This window comes from Elephas maximus, chromosome 25, assembly GCF_024166365.1.
Source record: "Elephas maximus indicus isolate mEleMax1 chromosome 25, mEleMax1 primary haplotype, whole genome shotgun sequence".
NCBI lineage: Eukaryota > Metazoa > Chordata > Mammalia > Proboscidea > Elephantidae > Elephas > Elephas maximus.
Genome location: NC_064843.1, coordinates 20874469 through 20898880, shown reverse-complemented (window position 1 = coordinate 20898880; position 24412 = coordinate 20874469). Strand labels below are relative to the sequence as shown.

Genomic DNA, 24412 nt, shown 5'->3' with positions numbered 1-24412 from the left:
CTTTCCCAGAACCCTCTGCCCTCAGCAGCAGTTTCCCCCTTTGTCAGGAGCATCTTGGCCTTGGCTGGTTGGACGCCAAGCTCCACGCTTTATGTGTGAATGAGGAGGCTTTTCAGAAATATCATTTACTCTTTTCTCTATTTCTGAGAACACATGCCCTCTTCCTGCCCCTGCTTTCAACACTGGTTTGAAGAATTGGCCATGTTGGTAATTCAGGGTCTCAATTTGTAGAAATAATTATTTTTAATGACTGGCTCTGACAAACAGGTATTTCAGTGGCGAATTTTGACCCAGAGCCCGTTTTGGCATCCCCCAGACTGAGTAGGGAGGGACAGGAAAGGTCTTCAAGATTCCTCCAGCCCCCCTTCAGCCCTTTCCTCTTCCCCATGATCTGCTCAGTTAGAAGTCCCCAGGATGGGGCAATGTTGTTGTTCTGAATGTTGTTGTGTGCTGTCGAGCCGATTCCAACTCAGAGCAACCCTACCCCCCACCCCCCCCCCACACTCACTCACCACCGTGGCCACGGCCGAGGGACTGGCAGTGCAGCAGGATGCCGTTTAATTGACAGAGTAGCACTGCCCCATAGGGTTTCCTAGGCTGTAATCTTTACAGGAGCAGATCACCAGGTCTTTTCGCCCATGGAGCCACTGGGTAGGTTTGAACTGCCAACCTTCTGGTTAGCAGCCAAGCGCTTAACCATTGCACCACTGGGGCTACTTTCTACTGGCAAAGAGCCTTCCTAATCATCAATCCTGTACCCTTGGCCCTTGTCAAGATCCACCCAGGCCTAGGAGGTGGCAAGAGACAGGGCTCCTGGGTCTAGGGGCCTGAGACCTGCCCTCTGAACCTAAAAGGAGGATGTGAGGTTCACGCAGTTCTCAGAGGTGCTAGAGGCCAAAATGTTGGCTCCCCCTAGTCCAGGCCCTGATGGACCACAGAGATGTCAACTTCGAGACCACGTGGCCAGCAGAGAGGCCTCCTTGAGGCTAATGGTCATGAGCGCCCACTGCCAGGATGGCTTCCTGGATACCCTGGGGCAGGTGTGAATCATGCAGACAGTTGCCCCTGCAAAGCCTCACCTGTGCACTTCAGCAAGGCCAGGAGTAGCTGGTTCTTTCCATCTGGAAGGAGAAGAGACAAAGGAGGATGGAGTGAGAGGGGCTAGCAGAGGGGAGAGAGCCGAGGTGGGGCCCCCATAGTCCAAGTGCTCTGACCCCTTTCAGGGAAGCTCTGGGTTGCACAGCTGTGCTCTAGAAGCTTCTGTTGGATGTTGAATGGATTCCAGAAACCCCTGGGCATCCAGGGAATGGATTCCCAACTGTTAGCCGTATCTGTTTATATGTATCAGTCAAACAGAGGCTAAAACCAGCCTCTTTAACTCCTGGGCCAGGACCTCCTGCCCTATGCCTTGTACGTGCATGTGTGGGCACACACTTATGCACGTGTCAATACACACAGCTACATACACATTCACAGACACAGATACACCCGCTCAGCACTGGACACCCACGAGAACACCATATGCACATATTATACACACATATACTAAGACATACATGTACTCATACCCATACTCACATATGTACTCATGTCCTACACAGTCACATCCCTACACACGAGTAGAAAAACCCATTTCTTCCACATAGAGGCTGAACATCCTGGTCTCTCTCCTTCAGAAACATGCTCTTGGGCACCGCCCCACCACCCACCCCCGCCCCCCCAAAAAAACATTGCTGTTGGGTCAATTCCGACTCATAGCAACCCTGTAGGACAGAGTAGAACTGCCTCATAGGGTTTCCAAGGGGCAGCTGGTGGATTTGGGCTGCCAACCTTTTAGTTAGCAGCCAAATGCTTAACCACCGTGCCATCAGGGCTCCAGGGGTTCAAAAGAAAAATCTGAAAGGCCCCTTGGATTTGGCTTCTTTAGATACTTTTATGCGCTACAGAGATACACAGACTGAGGGTGGGAGGTGGCACTAAAAGCAGCAGCAGGGTATACTTACTATGGGCCAGCACTGTACTAAGTGCTTTATTTGCACTGATTCATTTAATCCTCACAATAACCTATGAGGGAGGTAACATTACAAGCCCATTTTACAGATGAAGAAACCAAGGCACAGAGAAGTCAAAGAACCTGACAAGGTCACACGGTGGGACTCAAACCCTGGCAGTCTGACTCCAGAGTTCATGCTTGTCATAGATTGGATTATGGCCCCCCAAAACGTGTGTATCAACTTGGTTAGGCCATGATTCCCAGTATTCTGTGGTGGTCCTCCATTTTGTGATTGTAGTTCTATGTTAAGAGGATTAGGGTGGGATTGTAACACCACCCTTACTCAGGTCACCTCCCTGATCCAATGTGGAGGAAGTTTCCCTGGGGTGTGGACTGCACCACCTTTCATCTCTCAAGAGATAAAAGGAAAGGGAAGCAAGCAGAGAGTTAGGAACCTCATACCACCAAGAAAGCACAGCGCATCCTTTGGACCTGAGGTTCCTGTGCTGAGATGCTCCCAGACCAAGGGAAGACTGATGCATCACAAGGACCTTCCTCCAGAGCCAACAGAGAAAGAAAGCTTTCCCCTGGATCTGGCACCCTGAATTCGGACTTCTAGCCTACCAGGCTGTGAGAGAATAAACTCTTTGTTAAAGCCATCCACTTGTGGTATTTCTGTTATAGCAGCACTAGATGACTAAGACAATGTTCCTGAAGTTTTAGAAAATAGGACAGTTACAAGTCTACACTGACTTTCAACCCAAAGGCTGCTGTTGCCTGGGTGAATGGCTTAGAGTCCTCGTACTTCCTGCTATCCCAGCCAAATGTCTCCTGCCCTGGGGTCCTTCTAACCCTGGCGTCCCAAACTCAAATGAGTCCCAAACTCAAAGGCTGACAAGGGCCAGGCAGGCAATATAAGATGGGTAAAGTAGACACGAGGCTGGTGGGGACTGAACTAGAAAGCATGGGGAGACACGGGGCATGGAGAGAGAGCCATTCCTGATCCTTCTACATTAAGAACCAAAGGCAACAAAAACCCCACATGCTTCAGACTTTCCAGCCAGACTGACCTTCCACGTATCTCTGAATGTTGTCCACCAGGGTCTTGATGGAGTTGGGGAGGTTCCAGGGATCTTCCTGAATGCTGATCTGGATTAAGCTCCGGCCACGAATTGTATACTCTTCTTTCTGTTTGAACTCTGGGGCAGGAAAATGGCATGAGGGCCAGGGAAGGGACAGAGGTAGCTTTGGGTAAGGATGGCACAAAGGTCTACATCCCATCACCAAACTCCAAAGCTCAGACTCCGAGATCAAGAGCTTTGGCAGAGCTCTTGAGTATTATCTGGTCCATGCAAGGCAAATGTGTGATAAGTGTGCTACTGCTTCACAATCCCATACCCGTGACAGACATCACTAATCAATCTCAGCACTGCTTCCTGCTAGTCTGAGACCACGACTCCCCACAGCTGCAACCAAGCTACTGCAGGCATCAATAATCAATCACAGCATTCTTTTCTCCTAAGCCTGGATGTAAGCCATAGGTTTCTCGGGTGTTACGTCCTTGTAGCCTCAACCAATCGAGCCAGCACATGATTTGTATCCTAGTCTAACCTTTTCCCTACACAAAAGAGGAAGTTGAGGCACAGAGAGGGAAAGTGACTTGCCTAAAGTCACTCAGCTGGCTAGTGACAAAGCTGGAAACTGATTCTGGCCCCAACAGGACCATTCAAAGCCAGACAGTTGCAGGTCCCTGTTCTTTTGGCTTCTGCCCTACTACAGGCCCTAGGTTTCTAAGATATTTGTGGGTCTGGCTCCTCTGGGTTTGATGTTCCTGAGCTTAAAAGATGATGGGCCTACTGAGGTCCACTTCTCAGAGAGGGATGCTACTGAGACAGCAGGGGGCACCTGAGCTAGAGCACCCCAGCCCCTCACCCCTTCCTGCCCTTACTGAAGGGCAACTGCCTGCCTGCTTTCTTAACTCCTGCCCCCACTCTGACCTTGAGGCCAGAAGCAGTGTCAAGTTCATTTCAGAGTCCCCAGAGCCCAGTACAGACCTGGCACAAGCTGGTTCTTGGGAATTATTTACTGGATATACATACGGATGGACACACGAATGGACATACGGATGTACATGTGGATGGATGGATGGACGGACGGGTAGATGGATGAGTGGATGGACGGGTGGATGGATGGATAGGTGGTTGGGTAGGTGGATAGAAGGAATGGATGCAAAAATGAGTAACAGGTGGGTGAACAGATGAATGGGCAAGTGGATAGGTAGGTGGGTGCATGCACGGACAGACGGACAGACGGACAGGCGGGTGGGTGGGCGGGTGGACGGACAGACGGACGGATGGATAAGCAGGTGAGCAGACAGGTAAATGGGAGGAAAGGTAGGTGGGAGGGAGGACATAAGAAATTTTAATTCTTTTTCTCTCCTAAAAATTTCAAGAAGAAAGTCTTAATTTGGTGCTGGCAGGTCAGTTAACACTTCTTAACTCACTAATCCCTTTCTTGAACAGAGAAGTCCTTGACAGTCGACAGTATCCAGCTAGAGTGTCATGACATTTTCCTGTTTTCACTGGATTTACTGTGATCAATAATTTGTGGCATGTTACGGTGGTTTTCCATATACAGGGAGTTCTGTAAGTTCCAATTAAAATTAGTTTTTTAAGGTAGATTTTTAAAAAAATGTTGTCAGTAATAATACAGGTGGCAAATGAAAATGGTTTTCTAAAAATATGACGATGTAAACAGAGCCTGTGAATATGTCTAAACTCCCGAAAAGGGCGTGTGAACATCTGAAGTTTGGCAAACTCTGCTCCAGCCCCTCCCCTCATGTTATAGATGGCAAGACAGAGGCCCAGGGAGGCTCAGGGACCAGCCCAGGCCCTGGCAAGCTTCTTAATGTATTTTAGGCTTTGCAGGGCATATGGTCTCTGCTGCATATTCTTCTTTGTTTTTTTGTGGGATTTTTTACAACCTTTAAATTTTTTTTAAAGCATTCTTAGCTCACAGGCCATACACACACAGGCCATGGGGCTAGATATGGCCCACGGGTCGAAGTTTGCTGACCCCTGGACTAGCCCACACCCATACAGCAGATGAGGCTGTGACCAGGTGTCCTGCCTGGGTCTGGCATCCTCTCCCCAGCATAGGCTGCATCCTTGCTGGATGCTGGAATCCCTCCTGGCCCTGCCCAGAGACTCCTGTCTGCTCACCTTGCAAGCTGTGGTCCATGGGGAAATGCTTGGTCTCTTCAAATGCCCTGCTCATGACTGGCCCCTTGAGGAGTGCATTGATGGAGTCCACCTGGGCGGCAAGGAGCTCTAGTAAGTTTGGCCCCGGTGGCCCTCCAGATTGAGATACCTGGGATGCATAGCCCCTCTCCTACCTCCTTGAGCCACAGACCCTGCCCCAGCCCCTGGGTTCTCACCATGGGCTACACTAGGGGTGGGGCAAGGGCTACCTGGTTAAAGAGATGCTCCAGGCAACCATGAAGCTTGTCCTGCTTGTCCGAAGAGATCCGCATGTCACAGGGCAGCTCGTCCCCTGGCAAAAGAAAGAAGCCATAGCCATCAGCCATTCATGGCCCACCTCACGCCTTTCCAGCCTCTGTCCCAAAAAGACAGTGTAGCTATAGAATTCCAAAGCCCGGGTTAGATTCAGAGTCCAACAGATCTAAGTCCAGGCTGTGTGTCATTGAGCTAATCACTTGACCTCTCTGAGCTTCAGTTTCTTCATCTGCAAAATGGGTAACTGGTTCTAAAACATTTCCCGATTATAAGATACTGTTATCACTTCCATTCTGCAAATGAGGAGACAAAGAACCAGAGAAAAGGAACTGGACCCCAAGTCTCCCGATCCACCCCCAGCTTCTTTAGTTCCATCAGCTGCCTCATGTAAGCTCTTTCCTAAAACCTCCCCAGGGACAGTTTTTTGCTGTTGAATATCTCATGTTATGAAATGTTTATCTAATGTTCAGCAGTATCTTTAACTTCAGCTGCGTTTTCTTCTGTTACACTGAGGTATAATTAAACCTTTATACAGAGACCACCTCTGGGAGGGCACACAAGACAGTAACAGTGGCAGCAGGAACTGGGAGACTAGGGGCAAGGGTGGGAGGGAAGTTTGTCATTGTACACCCTCTTGTGCCTTGTGAATCATGAATATGTGGATGTGTGGCCTAGTCACAAAATAAACAAATTTAAATAAATTAAATGTTTTAAAAGGCTGAAACAACCAAAAAACTAAAATAAAACAATAACAAAGAGCAATGACAAATCAAAACAATTGTCAGGCTTTCATTACAAAATTCGAAGTAGCCCCCCAAAAAAATCTGTTGTCTTTGAGTCGATTCCGACTCATAGTGACCCTATAGGACAAAGTAGAACTGCCCCCATAGGGTTTCCAAGGTTGTAAATCTTTACAGGAAGAGGCCTGGTGGCACCGTGGTTAAGCGCTCAGCTGCTGACCAAAGGTTGGTGGTTTGAACCCACCAGCCACTCTGTGGGAGAAAGATGTGGCAGTCTGCTTCCATGACAGCCCACAACATGCTTGGAGAATGCCAGCTCCATGAGGGTGGGGACTTTGTCAGTTTTGTTCATGGCTGTGCTCCGAAGACCCAGCAAGGGGCCTGGCCCATAGTAGATGCTCAATAAATGTCTGCATTTTCATGAATGAAAGTATTAATGAAATGATTCATTAATCCATAAAGGACTCATTCATTTTAGTGAATAAAAGGAAATACAGCTCCATACTACGCAATGCAATATAAAACTAAACAAACTAGAATAAAATACAAGAAGATATAAACAAAACAGAATCTCACCAGGGTGGCCCCTCTCCCCCGAGCACGTGTCACTCAACTCACCAGACCCCATCTCGTCGCTGCCCAAGTAGGAGCTGTTACTTCTCACACTGGTGTAGGAAAGGACGGAGTCCCGGTTACTGTTGCACTCACTGCAAAGGAGTCGAGAGAAGGGGTGAGTCACCCTCTGGCTCACACTCTCCAGTCCCAGGATCTGGGACCCACTTCTGGAGCACAGACAAAACCCTGGGCCCTTGGGTGGACACTTGGCCCAGAGAGTGTGCCACAGGCTGACCACTGGTGCCCCAGACAGGGAAAGATCAGGTGAGCTGTTTTTCTGCATCTGACAGTGGGAAACCAGAAAGAGGAGGAGGACAAGTGAATCACTTCCGTTCAGATGTAACTTGTCAGGTGTCCCAACTCTCCTGAGTGCACTGTTTCTCTTGTAGGATAGCCTGGTCCCTGGGCACACCTGTATATACCACCCTCAAAGACAAGGCTCTGTTTTCTGTCTCCCCAGCCGGATAGACACCTTATGAGGACAGGGACTGTATTTTATTAGCTGACATCCCAGCAACTCAGGAGGTACTGCAGAACTAAAAGCCATAATCCTTAAAGTTTTTCCTTTAGGCTTTTTGACAATTAAAGCAAATACTGGGGGACCCAAAAATGTCAGAATGGAAACCTGGAGAGACAGGAAAATTCTGGACCACTGACACAAGGCTCCAAGAACATTAAGTGACGAGTTAGCCGAGACATCTTGTTATACACATGCCAAAAAGGCTGGACAATATGGACCAGCCAGCTCCCTAGAAAACTGTAATAATACAAACGCCAGGAAGACTGGGGTGAAGGTCATTGTCGCCAAATTCCATCATTTCTGTATTTTGCCCCCATAAAATTGAAACTCCCCTGTAAGATTCTGTTTTAGCCACCATGGTCAAATGTCATATAACTTTTGTGGTAGGGAATTACAAAAAAAGAAAAAAAAAATTTTTTTTTTATATTTTATTACAAAAAATTGAGTCTTGGTCTATTTAATCCACTGACCTTTTACAATTAACCAATACAAAAACAATTCAGAGCCTCTTGGAGTTAGGAGAATTAAAAAAAAAAAAACAACCAATATTCCTCCTTGGGTCAAGTAAAAATAAATGGCATTTGTTTCAGAAGCCATATGTCTTAAACTGCATTTTAACACAAACACACAGAACCTTGAGGTTTTCCTTGACAACACTCCATTGACGTGTATAGAGTGAGACTGAAGTAGAGTGGACAATGTCCACATGGGCACATCTTGAAACTTCAGCTTTGGGGCAGGAGAGCCAAGGTGAGCATTCTGGGATGCACTTTGGGGGCTCGGGTAACCCCAGAACCACACTGCTTAGCAACAGTGCCCTGAACCCACTGCTCCCTGGTAGGTACCCCACTGATCTGACTCTTGTCTAGAGTCAGTGTCCTTAACTGTCCAGCTGGCCATTTGCATCCAAGGCCACACGCCCACCTGTAGGAGTCACGGTAGCTCATGGTGTCATGGCCCGAGTCCTCCTGATCTTCCTCAGACACCTTGAAGCACACTTTCTTGATGCCACCATGGTCCGCCCTGTCCATCTCATTCTCTTCACTGACCAGTGGGGAGGACGAGGCCTCCTCGGCCAAAGGTGGATCGCAGGACCCACCCAAGGTGGGCTCTGTGATGGTGGACAGCAGCCTGCGGGGAGCAGAGATTTGAAGTTAAAGACACAGACCTCCAGCTTCACCCGCCTCCGTGGAGGGCCAGGTAAGGCCCTGGGTTTGGGCCTTATCTTGCACCGTCAGCAGAGGGTGCCAGCAAATGCTTTGTGTCCCTTCCTGAAAAACCTGCTAGCCCCTCTGCAAATATCTCCCATTTTCCCTACTGTTGGGGGCGGGGGGTGGTTATGCGGGGATTCTTTATTCCAGGGCGAAGCTGCATAAGGCTCTACAGTACAGAGCAGAGGTTGGTAAACTCTTTCTGCAAAGGACCGAATAGTAAATACTTTCAGCTTTGCAGGCCGTAGAGTCTGTCACAACTGCACAACTCCGCCTTTGTAGCACAAAAGAAGCCACAGGCAATACATAATGACTGTGTGTGGCTGTGTTCCAAGAAAACTTTATCTAAAAAAACACGCGGTGGGCTGGATTTGGCCTGTGGGCTACAGTCCATCAGCCCCTGGCACAGAGTTAAGGGTATATGTTTAAAAGCCAGACAGAACCTGGATTCAAATCCTGATGCTGCCGTTTCCTGCCCTAAAGATCTAAAGTAAATTATTTAACCTCTCTGAACCTTACAATTTCCTCATCTGTAAAATGGGGTTATAATAGTACCTACCTCTGAGGCAGCTGCTGGATTCAAGGAGTTAAAATGTGTAAATGCTTAGAATGTTTCTGGTGCCTTGTAAGTGACCGATAAACCCTGGATAGATGTAATCCAAGTCATCTCAGTAAGGTCAGTATTAGAATTAGCACCCCTTTACAGATGAGGAAACTGAGGCTTAGAGAGATTAAGTGATTTGCCTAAGGTCACAAGCCAATAAGTGACAGGGCCAGGATGCAAACTCAGGCCTCCTGGCTCCAGAGACTACATTCTTTTTTTCTTTATCATGGACAATGTCCATTATACACAAAAGTAGAGACAACAGTATAATGAACCCCAGGCACCCAGTAATCAGCTTCAACAATGACAATGCAGAGCCCATCTTGTCTCCTCAATCTTCCTGTCACTTTTTCTTTTCCTGGGGTATTTAAAACAAATCTAAGACATCATCTAATTTCTCCTATAAAGACTTCCATACATATCTCTAACACATAAAATTTTTCCAGACCAGTAGTTGTAAACTGGGGGTGACTTCCTTCCTTCACCCCAGGGGACATTTGGCAATGTCTGGAGACATTTTTGGTTGTCATGGCTGGGAAGGAGGTGACTCCTGACTTCCAGATGGTAGAGGCCAAGGATGCTGGTCAACATCCTACAATGCCCAGGGTGGCCTCCACTACCAAGCCCCTCGTTCTATGACCTGGTGGTGAGATCTGGAGCCTTGATGAGATGCCAGCTCAATTTCCACCAGCAAGAACACTGTGCAGGTGCTGTCGGCTGTCTCTTTCTGTGATGCTGAAATTATAAAGTTCTCCCAAAACCTGTTACCTTACAGTTTTAGCTTCTATTGATGATCACTGCCTAGATCCATTAATTCATTAGAGCAGTGGTTCTCAACTCTAGGCTATTTTGCCTCCAGGGGACATGTGGCAATGTCTTGGAGACATTCTGGGTTGTCATAACTGGGGGGAGGTGGTGGTGGTGCTATTGGCGTCTAGTGGGTGAGGCCAGGGATGCTGCTGAACATCCAATAATGCACAGGACAGCCCCACGACAATGAACTATCTAGCCCAAAACGCTAATAGTGCCGAGGCTGAGAAGTCCAGCTGACCTCACTCCCACACCCTGGGGGCCAGGGCTCACCTGTTGATCTGGGTGACGTACTGCTTCATCTCCTTCAGGGCCACATCCAGTTTAGTAAAGAGCTGCAGGTAGGCATCCTGGATCTCACGATCTTCCTGCTTCAGCAGGAAGCTCAGCCCCCGGTCCTCCTGGCCAAGGGCTCCATTGGTCAGCCCAAAGCTGCTGTCATTAAGACCCTGGCCTTGGGGGTCCCCGTCTGTAGCAGACAGACACTTCCAGGATGGCGCAGCCATGGTGGTGATGCAGTGCTGGGTGTAGGACATGGGGTTCAGGTGGCCTGCAAGGGAAGAAGGGGAGAGCTCACTTGGAAACAGCCCCCAGATGCCCATAAACCCTTGAACAAAGACATACAAACTATTTCAGGAATCCCAATGACAGAGAAAATTATTCTCTTTTTAATATTATTTTAATCTACTAGATTACTTCAAAAAGAAAATTACAGTTTGGTGCTAATATGTTTTTTACATTTGTGATCTTTTTCCTGCCTGGAATGAAGATATGATGGCTGGCACTATAGCAGCCATACCAGGCCATGAGTAATCCTTGAGGATGGAAGCCACATGCCAAAGATGGTGGTCCAGAAAGAAACAAGGAGCCTGGATCCCTGATGACTCCTTGTTAGTTGCCAATGATTCAGTTCTGACTCACAGCAACCCCACGTGTGCAGAACAGAACTGCTCCATAGGGTTTTCAAGGCTGTGACTTTTCAGAAGCAGACTGCCAGGCTTGTCTTCTGAGGCACCTCTGGGTGGGAGTGAACTGCTAACCTTTCAGCTAGTCGTTGAGTGCTTCAACATTTGCACCACCCAAGGACTCCTCCCTGATGACTACAGAGCCACAATTCCAGCCCTGGGCTGCTGACCTCCAGACAGCTTTCTCCTTAATTATCTGTAGTGTAAGACCCAAACACAACTTCTAACAGATACACGCAGGTACCTTGCTCTGGGTCAAGGCCAATGAGGGAGGGTTTGCGGCCAAAGCGGATGCTGAAGGACCTGCCAATCGAGGGGGTGGTCTTGGGGTAGGACACTTCCATGAGGTTGATGTGGCAGTTGGTGGGGCAGAAATCCAGTCCACACAGCAAGTGGGGTTCCAGGGATGCTTGCTTGAAGGGTGGGCTGACTCTGCTCTTTAGCTGGGCTGCAAACTGAGAAAGACAGGGGCCATGGGGCCATGAGTCGGGCCATGCGGCCATGAGTCAGGCCCTGGGACCTGTGACCACTTTATTCCAACCTAGGCCAGTCATTCCAAAACTGGACAGGCTGCCAATGGCTCCATATGGAAAAGTAGATCCCTGTGCACTGCCTTTGGGTAGATCCAGATTTCAGAGAAGACCTGGAGGAAATCAGGCTGCTAAACACTAGTCCACATTCATTTCCCCATTTCAGCTGCACCTGAGCTGCCCTTCAGGTGCAGGGGGCCACCCCTTCCCCACCCTCAGCCCGTATAGTGCTGGTCCCTCCCACCTCTCCAACTCCAGGGGCAGATGCATGACTCAGGCCTGGCCCAGGCCACATTTCTTGGTACAGGGCTAGGCAAGTGACCGAAGGCAAGCCAACAAGATCCTCCTTAGGATTTTTGCTGGACCTACTAAGCTTCTTCATTACTGGGGTTGCTAATGCTAGGGCTACTGGGAGTCATCATGTCACCATGATGGAGACACGTCACCATAAGGAAGGCCTGCCTGAGAGTGAAGCCAAAACAGAGGAAAACCAAGTCAAGAGATGAAGAGGCCAAGGTCTGGTGATTTCTGTTTAAGCACCTGGATACAGCCATGCCTGAAGTTCATCCCTGCACCTTCCAGTAATATATAAGTCAATGAATTTTCCTGTTTGCTTAAGCTAGGTTGGGTTGGATTTTGACGTTAACAACCAACATATTCCAGACCAAGATGCACTGTGTCTGGGGGTCCTCAGCAAAGACCCTGGAGGGAGAGGGTGCAGGTACCTCCTGGTAGCAGGCGATCCTCTGGGTGATGCTCTCCAGCTTGGTGTCGCAGATGTTGCGGAACTCATAGTGGGGCATGGTCATGATGACACTGCTCAGGGCCATGAGCCGCCCACAGTTCTGCACAAAGACACTGTCCTCGGCAGCAAAGGCCTCAAGGATCTGTAGACAAGTGAACAGCTACTCAGCACTTGCTGTGCACCAGGGAGTGAGTGTCCTGACAGTTTACATGCTGTGACTCCTTTATGCTTCAATACACTCCTTTGGAGTCAGGCCTATTACTGGCCCATTTCACAGATGAGTAAACTGAGACCAAATGGACAATAAGTCACTTTACTAAGCCTTATAGCTATCAAGTGGTGGGGCAAGGACTAAAGGTCAGGGCTCTAGGCTAACTCTGAGCAAATGGGAACTGGGCTGCCCTTCTCCCCAGCCCTGGTAAAAGAAACCGTGTCCCCTGTCCCCAGGTTAGGGTAGCACCCGGGGAGACCTTGGCGGCGAGGCCGAAACAGCCGCGGGGCTCCACAATCTTCTCCAGCACATGGCACTTGACGCCCGCCGTGCTCACATACTCGTAGACCACGCCATGCTCCAGGTGCACATTGTCCACTGTCAGGCTGACCATGGGGCTGTCCTCGTGGAGGGTCAGCTGGGAACCCAGGGACTGCAGAGGGAAGGCTAGAAGCCAAAAGGACACTGTGGTAGGCATACCAAGCCCACATCAGCCCAGGCCTGTGCCATCAGCAGCACTGAGCACTCTCATGTGACGGGTGGGGACCAAAGCCCCAGGTCGCAGTTCTGTTTCTATTCGACGGCCCACTACCGCTCACCCCGTTCTGATAACACCACACCAATTTTCCTCTTGGGAATCAACCCTCGAATCCATGGGTTTAGGGGAGGTTGACCTCCACCCCCACCTCCCAGAGATGGGGCCGATCAGCATATCCTGTTCTCCCATTCACGGTGACTGGTTCAGACATGAGCATGTGACCCAAGCTGGGCCAGTGGGACTCAAGTTAGCTCTACAAACAGACATTCTCTACTTCAACTGGATCCCACGCTGCCAGAGCTGCCACATGGAGAAACCCCTGTGTAAGGGGGAAGCCAGAGCTGAGAACTGAGGAGAAGGAAAGAGACTCCTCACAATACTGTATGAGGCTCTGGACTGAACCAGACCTGAAGCTTGACCCCCCACTCACGCTTTTTAGTTTGCTCAGCAATAAACTTCCTTTTTCATGCAGCCCAGTTTCAGTCCAGGTTAACACAGACCGAGAGAGGCGAAGTAATTTCTCAGAGGCCATAGAGCCCAGTCATGGCATACGTGGGAGATAAAGCAGCCACTTCGTTGGTGTGAAGTGCTTTCCTTTTCCCCTGCTCCAAAGAGCCCCTCTCCACCCACCCATCGCCCTCTCCCCCTGTCATCACCTGTCAACTTTCTTGCTCTTTTGTTCATGGTCTATCTCCCCTCATGTCAGATCCATGAAAGCAGGGGCTACGTCCACCTGTTCACTTGTGTATCCCCAGCTCCTAGAACAGGGCCTGGCACTTGGTAGGTGCTTCTATTTGCTGCTGGAAGAGCGGACTGGCCACCCTCTCAGTATGGGTGTCATTATCGTCAGTGGAGCACCCCATGCCTGGGCCTGGGATGGGGAAGGATGGAGCTGGGAAGCTGAGGGGTGGAGCAGGTTTCAGGGAACACCAGGAGTTCAATTTTGGCCAGGCTGAATCTTCAAAGCCTGTCAGACCTCCAGGTGGAGAAGCCCAGTTGGCAGGGGAACACACAGATCTGGAGCTGGGGCTGAAGTTGGGCTAGAGAGACTTAAGGCCGAAGTCAGGTGGGAACTTGTGGGAGGCAGAAGAATGGCCTCCAAAAGATGCCCATGTCCTAACCCCTGACACCCATGGATATGTTAGGTTACACGGCAATGGAGAATTAAGGTTGCAGATAAAATTAAGATTGCTAATCAGATGACCTTAAAGTAAGATTAGGTGGGCCCACTGTAATCATTAAAAAAAGAAAAGAAAAAAACCATTGCTGTTGAGTCAATTCCAACTCATAGCAATCCTTTAAGACTGAGTGAATTGCCCCACAGGGTTTCTAAGGCTGTAATCTTTACGGAAGCTGACTGCCACATCTTTCTCCTGGGGAGCAGCTGGTGGGTTTAAAGCGCCGACCTTTGGGTTAGCAGCCAAATGCTTAACCACCACGCAATCACGGCTCCTTACTATAATCATAAGAGTCCTTATATGGGGAAGATGGAGGCAGAGGAGTGAGAACCAGAGAGAAGGCCATGTGAGAACTCAGGCCAACACTGTTGGCTTTGAAGACAGAGGAAGGGACCACACACCAAGAGATGCACGTGGCCTCTAGAAGCTGAACCAGGCACGGAAATAGATTCTCCCCTAGAGCCTCCAGAAAGGAACACAGCCATGCCAACACCTTGATTTTAGAGCAATGAGACCCACTTCAGAATTCTGTAAGGTAAGAAGTATGTGCTGCCTGAAGTCACTAAGTGTGTGGTCATTTGTTACAGCAGCAGTAGGAAACTGATATAGAACTGATGGCGTGAGGTGGACCAGGGAGGGGACAGAGACACAGAGAGAGCCCAGGCCCTTCTGTGGAGTCTCTGCCCTTTGCGAAGCTCCCAAAACATGGCCTGCCTGTCCTGTTACCTGAGTCGGGCTGGTCTTCCTCTCTGGACCCCTCACCACTAGGGTCCTCACCGGGGGCCTCCTGGCTGGCTCGCGCCTCCTGGGCATCCTCATGGGTGTGGTAGATCCACTGGTATAGGCCCTGGGAGGAGAGCCAGAGTGAGAGGCGTGGCCGTGACAGAGGGGCCCCGCGAGGAGGGTGGGAGACAAGACTCAAACTGTACTCTGGCTCCAAAGCTCCGGCGTTAGCCTGTCTGTGACCCCACTTTTGGAGAGGCCTCTGCGATTTAGCTCTGGAATCTTCTAGAAGGACCCAAGTCACACACTGCCCTTACTACCTATAGCCTATGTTCCTACAGAAGCCGGGGGAGGGAGTCTTTGAAAATAGGATCAGACAGCTCGGTGGAAACAGCTGTCTCTCTTGTGTCTCAGGGCCTAGAAACACACCTGGCATGCAGCAGGTGATCAATAAACACTTAATGAAAAAACCAATAAATGAATGAATGAGTATCACCCTCCACCAGGACCCAGTCCCCCGAACGCAAGGGTAATACTAATTTTTACCATCCAAGGCCTTTCCCTTTCATCAACATGACTATTTGCCCGTGTGTCTATGTAATAAGTGGCTCTTACCACATCCATTTCACAGCTGTGAAAACTGAGGCCATAGGTATCACAGCTTGGGTCCTCCAGCTTAGGGAGGCACAGAGAGGACAGAACCCAGGCCTGGATAGGTCTTGCCAGGCAGGCAGCTCCACCCTATACACAACCCTATGGTACCTTCAGGCTTTTTCCCAGGGAATGGAGAACGGCCCTGGGTATCCCATCCCACTAAGCAGGGCTTCTCTGATCCCCTTGGCTGCTGGGTAACTCACCAGGGCCTCTTCTCGCTGACTCCGAAATGCCTGGAAGTGCTCCAGGACATCCAGGGCACCTTCGTTCATCACGTTGTTGCCATTGACCTTCAGGATGCACTGGCCAGCACAGAGCCCTGCAGCCGCAGCCTCTGAACCTGAGGGAGATGGGAGAGCTTGAGGCTGGGCACCAGGTGAAGGTGGCCTGGGACAGCAGCAGTCAAGAGCTGTTAGGAACAAGATGAACACGGCGCCCGCCCTGTCCCACTCCCATAAACACATGCCCAAAACCACCTCCATCCCTCCCACCCTGGAGACTCCCTCCAACCTACTCAGTGGGCAGATCAGGGGTTGGCATTCCCATTTTGCAGAAGAAATTGAGACTCAGAGAAGCAACAGCTAGACCATAGAAGCAGAGGAGGCTGGATTTGGATTCAGGTATCTAAGCAGCCCTGGTGGTGCTCCAGTTAAGTACTTGGCTCCTAACCAAAATGTTCCCGCTCAGCAGATCCATGGGAGGAAAACCTGGCAATCTGCTTCTGCAAAGATTATAGCCAAAAAAAAAAATCCTATCGGGCAGTTCTGCTCTGTTACATGGGGTCACTATGAGTTGGAATCAACTCAACAGCATCCAAAAAACAACAGCATGTCTAATTCTAGACCTCTGTCCCCTAAAAAGTCTCACAAACCTTATGATGCTGGGACTAGGATCAGTAAGGACCATTTTGCAGAGAAGGAAACAGGAGATCAGAGAGGCAAAGGTAACTCTCCCAAGGTCACATGGCTAGGAGAAGCCCAGACTCGAACCCAGGTCTACCAGAGTCTAGGTGCACGTTTTTCAACTGTGCTATGATTCCCAAACTGCAGGTCTTGGATCCCAGGGTTTTTTGTGGTTAATACGAAGGGTCTGGAAATGCAAACAAATGCCAAGCTTCATCTATACATAGCAGAACATCAGCCTTTATAGTATCGTGGGTCGAGTACAAACCCTGGAGCCCAGGGGCTCAGGTTCAAACTCTAACTCTGCCACTGACATACTGTGTGACCTTTGGCAAGTTCCTTAACCTCCCTGTGCTTCAGTTTCCTCATCTGTAACATGGGGGTACTAATAACATGTACTTGTAGGGTTCTCAAGAAATGCGTTGAGTTAAAAGATACAAAGCATTTAACACAGTGTCTGGTACTTAGTAAGTGCTCCAGAAACATCATCTGTTTTTTATTCTTGCTGGCTCACCTATAAACACCTATTCTTGTCTGTAGATGCTTGGAGGCAGGGTTTTTCATTTTGGCACTACTGACATTTTGGGCCAGATAATTCTTTCTTGTGGGGATTGGCCTGTGCATTGTAGGATATTTAGCAGCACACCTGGCCTCCACCCACCCCCTCCCCCAATTACAACAGCCAAGTATTTCTCCAGACATTGCCAAGTATCTTCTGGGGGTGCAGGGGTGTAAAATCACCCCTAGTTGAGAACCAGTGCTTTAAGGTTATTAAAATAAAAACCTACCTTAAAATATTATCAAACTCTCAGTAGCTTTCTGTCATGGTATACATTTGCTTTATCAATAAATATTAAAAGTACAACCATGACCACAAAAGGGGTACAATTAATGCTTAAAGTTTAAAGGGGGCCCTTAAATGCAAAAAGGCCAGGAGCACAGTGTTGCAGACCTACTTGGTTTCATCTCTTGAGAGAGTGACACTTTAAACAACATGCAAGAAAAAGGCAATGCAGAAAAGAAGAGCTCTTAAACTGGTGGCCCTTGGGCTGGATCTGGCCACAGATGTTGTTTTTGTGGGGCCCCAAAATTCACATTTCCAGCTTCTCTTGAAAAATTAAACCTAGCAAGGGTGGGCCCACACTCCTGCCCGGTACTAAGGAGCTTAAGCTAAAGGGCAACCACTTCCACTGGAAGTGCAGTGAACAGGTTTTGGCACCTTACCATAGTCCTCACCACTCCCTATTGTCTCCCACTCAGATCACTTTATCCATTGTAACTCGCCCTTGTGTTTGCAAGCCCTGGCTTCCAGCAAAGAAAACAAGTTGCTAATGGTGCATTAGCAGGCAGAGGCCTGGGAGTAACCTTTTGGGCAGCTCTGGACTCCTACCGGGAGATAGAAGGCTCCTCCCGCGTCTGTTCAGCTCCCACTTACCTCTGCCCACAGCGTAGACATGTGGCGGGGTAGCCCCTCGGATCTGGAAGCACAGAGCCTCTGGCTGGTCAGGGACTTTGATGACCCTGCATAAGCAGAAACAACAGGGGAAAAGTCGTAAGAAAAAGCAGTATCTCTCCCCACAGCCCCAGGGGACCACCCTGAAGAGGTCCCTGCCTCTGAGATTTTTGGGAAATCAAGCTCAAAACAGTAGCAGCACCAGGCTTTCCAGCTCCAAATATCTGCAGAAACCTCAATTAACCAGAAGGCACACCACCAGGATCTTCAATTAACCAGAACCACTGCCCTGCCCTTGGAGATTCCATCCAGGCACACATCACAGTATGCTCCTCACCCTCCTACACCTTCTCCATCTCTCTCTCACCCTAAGGCTTCTGGGCAGCCAGACCAGCACCTCAGCCACTTAGTATTTTATTCAAGAATCACAGATGGAAACTCCCAACAAAAAAAAAGTCCCAGACCAGATGGCTTCACTGGGGAATTTCACCAAACATTCTGACAAAAACAGACACAAATTCTTCTGAAACTCTCTCAAAGCACAGAAAAGGAAGAAATAGTCCCCAAATCATTCTGTGAAGCCAGCATCACCCTGATGCCAAAACCAGGTTAAGACACCAGGGAAAAAGAAAATTACAGACCAATACCCCTCGTGAACACAGATGCAAAAATTCTCAACAAAATTGTAGCCAACAGAATTCAACGGCATATCAAAAAAAATGATATACAACGATCAGGCGGGATTCATACCAATAATGCAAGGATGGTTGAACATTAAAAAATAGTCAATCAACGTAATTCACCATATAAATAAAGAAGAAGAATCACATGGTGATCTCAATTGACATAGAAAAGGCATTTGATAAAATCCAACACTCTTTCCTGATAAAACTCTTAGCAAAATAAGAATAGAAGGAAATTCCTCAACATAATAAAGGGCATACGTGCAAAACCAACCAAAGCAAAAAAACCCAAACCCACCGCCGTCGAGTCGATTCCGACTCATAGTGACCCTATAGGACAGAGTAGAACTGCCCCGTAGAGTTTCCAAGGAGCGCCTGGTGGATTCGAACCGCCGGCCCTTTGGTTATCAGCCGTAGCACTTAACCACTACGCCACCAGGGTTTCCACACAAAACCAACAGCCAACATTATTCTCAGCAGAGAAACACTGAGTACCTTCCCCCTGAGAATGGGTACAAGACAAGGATGCCCACTGTCACCACTTTTATTCAACACCGTACTGGAAGTCCTAGCCAGAGCAATAAGACAAGAAAGGGAAAGAAAGGGTATCCAAATTAGAAACAAAGAAGTAAAACTATCTCTATTCACAGATAAAATGATTCTTTACATAGAAAAGTCCAGAGATTCTACATGAAAGCTACTGGATCTAATAGAAGGATTCAGCAAAGTGACAGGGTCCAAGATTAACACACAAAAATCAGTTAGGTTCCTTTACACTAACAAGGAGAACTCCAAAAAGGAAATCAAGAAAATGATACCATTTATAAAAGCCCCCAAAAGGATAAAATACCTGGAATTAACCTAACCAGGGATGTAAAAGACCTATACAATGAAAACTATAAGACACTACTACAAGAAACTAAAAGTGACCTTCATAAATGGAAAAACACTCCATGCTCATGGACTGGAAGACTTAATGTTGTGAAATTATCAATACTACCCAAAGTGATCTGTAGATATAATACAATCCCAATCCAAATTCCAACAACATTCTTTACTGAAATGGAAAAATATACCACCATCTTTATATGGAAAGGAACGAAACCCCAAATAGCCAAAGCAATAGTGAAGAAGAACAGAGTTGGAGGCCTCACTCTCCCTGATCTCAAAACATACTAAACAGCCTGGTTCAATGACAGATACACAGACCAATGGAACAGAATTGAGAACCCAGAAATAAATTCATCCGTCTATGGTCAGCTGATTTTTGTCAAGGGGTCAACGACCATGCAATAGGGAAAGAAGCAGTCTCTTTAACAAATGGTGCTGGCAAAACTGGATATTTATTTGCACAAAAATGAAACAGGATCCATACCTAACGCCAGACATGAAAACTAATGCAAAATGGATCAAAGACCTAAATGTTAAGGTCAAAACTATAAAGTTCCTGGAAGATAATACAAGGACAAAACTACGGGGCCTAATTATTTTCAGTTATAGATTACCAAACACAACTACAAATATATGAGCAATAACAGACAAGTTATATAGCTGGGACCTCCTAAAACTTAAATAATTATGCTCATTAAAAATTTTATCAAAAGAGTAAAAACAAGACCTACAGACGGGGAAAAAAATCTTAGGGAATGATATATCTGATAAGGCTCTAACCTCTAAAACATACAGAAAACCAACAACTCTACAACAGAAAGACAAACAACCAAATTAAAAACGGGCAAAGGATATGAACGAACATTTTATCAAAGAGGACACCCAAGCAGCCAACCAACACATGAAAAGACGAACACCATCATTCACCAGGGAGATGCAAATCAAGACTATAATAAGATATCACCTCACCCCTGCAAAAATGGCACTGGTTAAAAAAACAGAAAACAGCAAGTGCTGGTGAGGTTGCAGGGAGATTGGAATCCTGCTCCACTGCTGGTGGAATTGTAAACTGGTTCAACCACTATGGAAAATAGTATGGCACCTCCTCAAAAAGCTAGAAATAGAAATACCCTATGACGTAGCAATCCCACTGCTAGGTATACACCCTAGAGAACTAAAACCACTGATACAAACAGTTACATGCACACGTATGTTCACTGCAGCATTGTTCACGATAGCAAAAAGATGGAAACAACCTACCTGTCCATCAACAGATGAATAGATAAACAGTGGTACATACACACGATGGAATACTACTCAGTCATAAAGAGTAACAACGAGTTCTCAAAATATACTATAAACTAAAAACCAAACCTGTTGCTGTTGAGTCGATTCCGACTCATAGCAACCCTACGGCACAGAGTAGAGTTGCCCCATAGGGTTTCCAAGGAGCAGCTGGTGAATTCTAACTGCTGACCTTTTGGTTAGCAGCCAAGCTCTTAACCACTGCACCACCAGGGCTCCAAAATACACTATAACATGGATGAATCTGGAGGTCATTACACTGAGTGAAATAACCCCATCACAAAAGGATAAACACTGTATGATCTATTATAAAAAGAAACGAACAGGTATACATACACAGAGCGATATTCTTTGGTGGTTATCAGGTATGGGAGGGAGGAGGAGGGGGAATCACTTTCTAGACAGTAGACACTTATTAGTTTTAGTGTTGGGTAAGGCAATACAGGAGCCCTGGTGGCACAGTGGTTAAGAGTTCAGCTGCTAACCAAAAGGTCAGCAGTTGAAATCCACCAGCTACTCTTTGGAAACCCTATGTCCTATAGGATTGCTATGACTTGGAATCAACTTGATGGCAATGGTTTTTTGTTGTTGTTTTACAGCAATACCAAATAAGGGTGAAGTCAGCACAACTGGACCAAGGTAAAAGATGACACTAAGAAGTACTCAAGAATAAGGAACAATTTGGTAAAAGCCACAACATATACAATTTTGCAGCAACAGTAATAATGACCAAAAAAAAAAAAGTGTGTGGTTACATGGAAGATATGTATGCTTATATACGTATAGGTAAGGACGTACATATATAAGCATACGTATCTTACCCATGTAACCACGTAACCAATACACAGGGGCAAGGGTGTGCATATAGGGTGTGTTTCTGTAGGCAAAAGTATATGCATGTCTGGTGTGGTGCATATATATTCATATATAAAATAAAGCACATAGGGGGCACAGTTATGGATACGTCCTAGACATAACCAAATACTTCACAGGATTGGGTTACTGGGTTGAAGGGCTTATGACCATAGTCTCGAGGGACAATTCAGTCAAGTGGCATGACATAACTCATAAAGATAAGGTTCTACATCTTAGTTTGGTGAGCTTTCAAGCAGCCACCTAAGATACAACTATTGGTCTCTACATGTCTGGAACAAAAGAGAAAGAAGGAAACCAAAGACTCAGAAAAGAAACCAGTCTTCAGGACGAATAGTCTACATGAACCACGGCCTCACCTACCTTGAGACCAGAACTCGATGGTGTCCAGCTACCACTACCAATCGTTCAGACCAGGGACACAACAGATGGCCCCAGATTGAATGGGAGAAAAATGTAGAACAAAGCTCAAATTCCTAAAAAAGGACAAACTCACTGAATTGACAGAGACTAGAGGAACCCCCAAGGGTATCACCCTGGGATACCCTTTAAATTGGAACTCAAACCACTCCCAGAGGTCACCTATCAGCCAAAAGACAGATGGCTCATAAAATAAATACCGCCCATGAGTACTGTGCTCCTCTGAACAATGATATAAATGAGACCTAATGGTCAAAATTTACCCTAGATTAAAGATGAGAAGGTAAGGGAGGATAGGATAAGGAAGCTAGATTAAAGGAAAGAGAACGACCAAATGGAAATACAGAATGCTGACACATTGTGAAAAGATAACCAATGTCACTGAATTATATATATATATATATATATATATATATATAAAATAAATACCGTTAAATGAAAACCTAATTTGCTGTGTAAATTCTCTCTAAAAATTGCAATATTAAAATGAAAAAAAAAGAATCACAGATGGGAAGTCAAGAGATGAACCAGCACTTTTCTGGGTGCTGACCCTAGAAGAAAAACACCCACATGGCTAGCCTAGGGAACTAGTTTTGAAAGGCCAGATCTCAGCCATCCTATATGTAGAAGGTCAAAGCAGGGAAGGCAGGCCCTGCCTGGGTCGAGCAGTAGGTGTCTCTAATCCTAGGGTGAATTCAGCTGTCCCATCTCCCTGTACAGGGCATGTCCCCACACTGGGCTGCAGGACTGTCTCTCCCATCCCCACTCACCAGACAAAACCATCCCTGGGGCCTGTTCTCAAATGCCAAGTATTTCCAGAACTTTCTGCATGTCTGTTCCACCTACATGATTTTTGCCACTTCCACATGCCAACTAAACTACCAATCATTTTCCCTAAATTGGTCGCCTTTTTAGTAAAAAACCACATTCAAAACTTTCCATCATTCCCATCAATAGAAAACCAGTGACATTTGCCTTAAATAGAAGGGAGAAGCAAAGACAAAAGCATGATTTTTAAAACAAAAAACATTTCTGCTGTACCTACATCCACTATCCAACGGCTTCTCACCACCTCCACTGCTCCCAGCCCCAACACCTACCTGCTTCCACCTCTGCCCCTGGCAATCCAGTCTCCACATGCAGCCAGAGAGACTGTCAGCCCTTCCAGCAGCTCTCCATGGGTCCATAAAGTGGACACAAGGTTGGGCGGGGCCTAGGACCCCATGGCCTATGCAGCCTTATCACCTACCCCTCCTTCTCACTCACTCTGCTCCAGCCATATTAGCTTCCTCAGTGTTCCACAAACACACCTGACACCTCGGGGCCTTTGTACTTGCTGCCCCCCCTTTGCCTGGAATTCTCTTCCTTCAGATGTCCCCTTGATTCCCTCCCTCATCTCCTCAAGTCTTCACCCAAATTCTCGGTGAGGTCTTCCTGACCACCATCCCTCCAAACACTCTATGACCTTTCCCATCTTTATATGTCTGCATCACCTGGTTCAGTGTATATCTCATCTCTTTGTTTACTGTCTGTCTCCTCCCCCATCCCCAACTAGGCTCTGAGATCTAGGAAGGTAAGAACCGTACCCATCCCAATACAGCTGTATTCTCAGAGCCTGAAACACCACTTGGCATACAGTGGGTACTCAGTAAATATCTGTGGAATGAATGGAGGCATTCAGCATCTTGTCATGTGCTGCCAGCAGTAGGCCCTATCCATGGGGAACTAGGACAGTTCATGCCACCACCACCACTCCAGTCTCCCCGCCCCTCCAACGGGCCTCTGGCAATTCTTCAATGAGAGAGGAAAGTCGGCCAGTCACCTGCCCCTGAGGACACTCACTCTTTGGCCTTGGTGGCCACCAGGAGGCGCAGTGGGCGACGGGAGCAGAAGGACTGGTTGAGGATGGACTCCACCTCCGAGATGGGCCGCAGGAATACCAGGTCCTCATTGATGGAGTAGATCTTCCTCCCCACCTGCAGGCCTGCCATCTTGGTTGGAGAGACACACACACCAGGTTACTAACTTCCTTTCTTCCTCACTAAGGAACCTCGAACATTCAGGTAACCCAGCCCAGGAATCCAGCATGACCAGGTAAGCCTGCCACAACAACCCTAATTCCCTGTGGTAAGTGGTTAAGGGGTACTTGTCTGGCCAAGTTCTGGCCAATGAGCAGTGAAGGGAAGCCGGCTGGAGACACTAATGGAGAAGATGTTTTTCCTTAAGGAGAAACTCTGGCGTGACCTATCGTGCAAGGACACGAAGCATCGAACTTGGGCAGCTATACTGTGACCATGAGGAGCTGGCCAAGAAAACTGATGTGATGCTAGCCC

General features: G+C 47.6%; 1 protein-coding gene across 1 annotated transcript in view; it reads right to left on the bottom strand.

Annotated features, from left to right (window-relative positions):
* PREX1 (phosphatidylinositol-3,4,5-trisphosphate dependent Rac exchange factor 1) overlaps window positions 1-24412 on the bottom strand; it is a 221999-nt gene that overhangs the window by 14182 nt on the left and 183405 nt on the right. The window contains exons 18-31 of the mRNA XM_049870048.1: window positions 23922-24070; window positions 17890-17975; window positions 15756-15892; window positions 14902-15022; window positions 12719-12906; window positions 12229-12390; window positions 11218-11428; window positions 10282-10558; window positions 8308-8514; window positions 6867-6955; window positions 5463-5545; window positions 5215-5305; window positions 3064-3192; window positions 1080-1121 (exon numbers count right to left, since the gene is read on the bottom strand). Of these exons, the coding sequence (XP_049726005.1) occupies window positions 1080-1121; window positions 3064-3192; window positions 5215-5305; window positions 5463-5545; window positions 6867-6955; window positions 8308-8514; window positions 10282-10558; window positions 11218-11428; window positions 12229-12390; window positions 12719-12906; window positions 14902-15022; window positions 15756-15892; window positions 17890-17975; window positions 23922-24070 (1972 nt within the window). The remainder of the gene's footprint in view (window positions 1-1079; window positions 1122-3063; window positions 3193-5214; window positions 5306-5462; window positions 5546-6866; window positions 6956-8307; window positions 8515-10281; window positions 10559-11217; window positions 11429-12228; window positions 12391-12718; window positions 12907-14901; window positions 15023-15755; window positions 15893-17889; window positions 17976-23921; window positions 24071-24412) is intronic.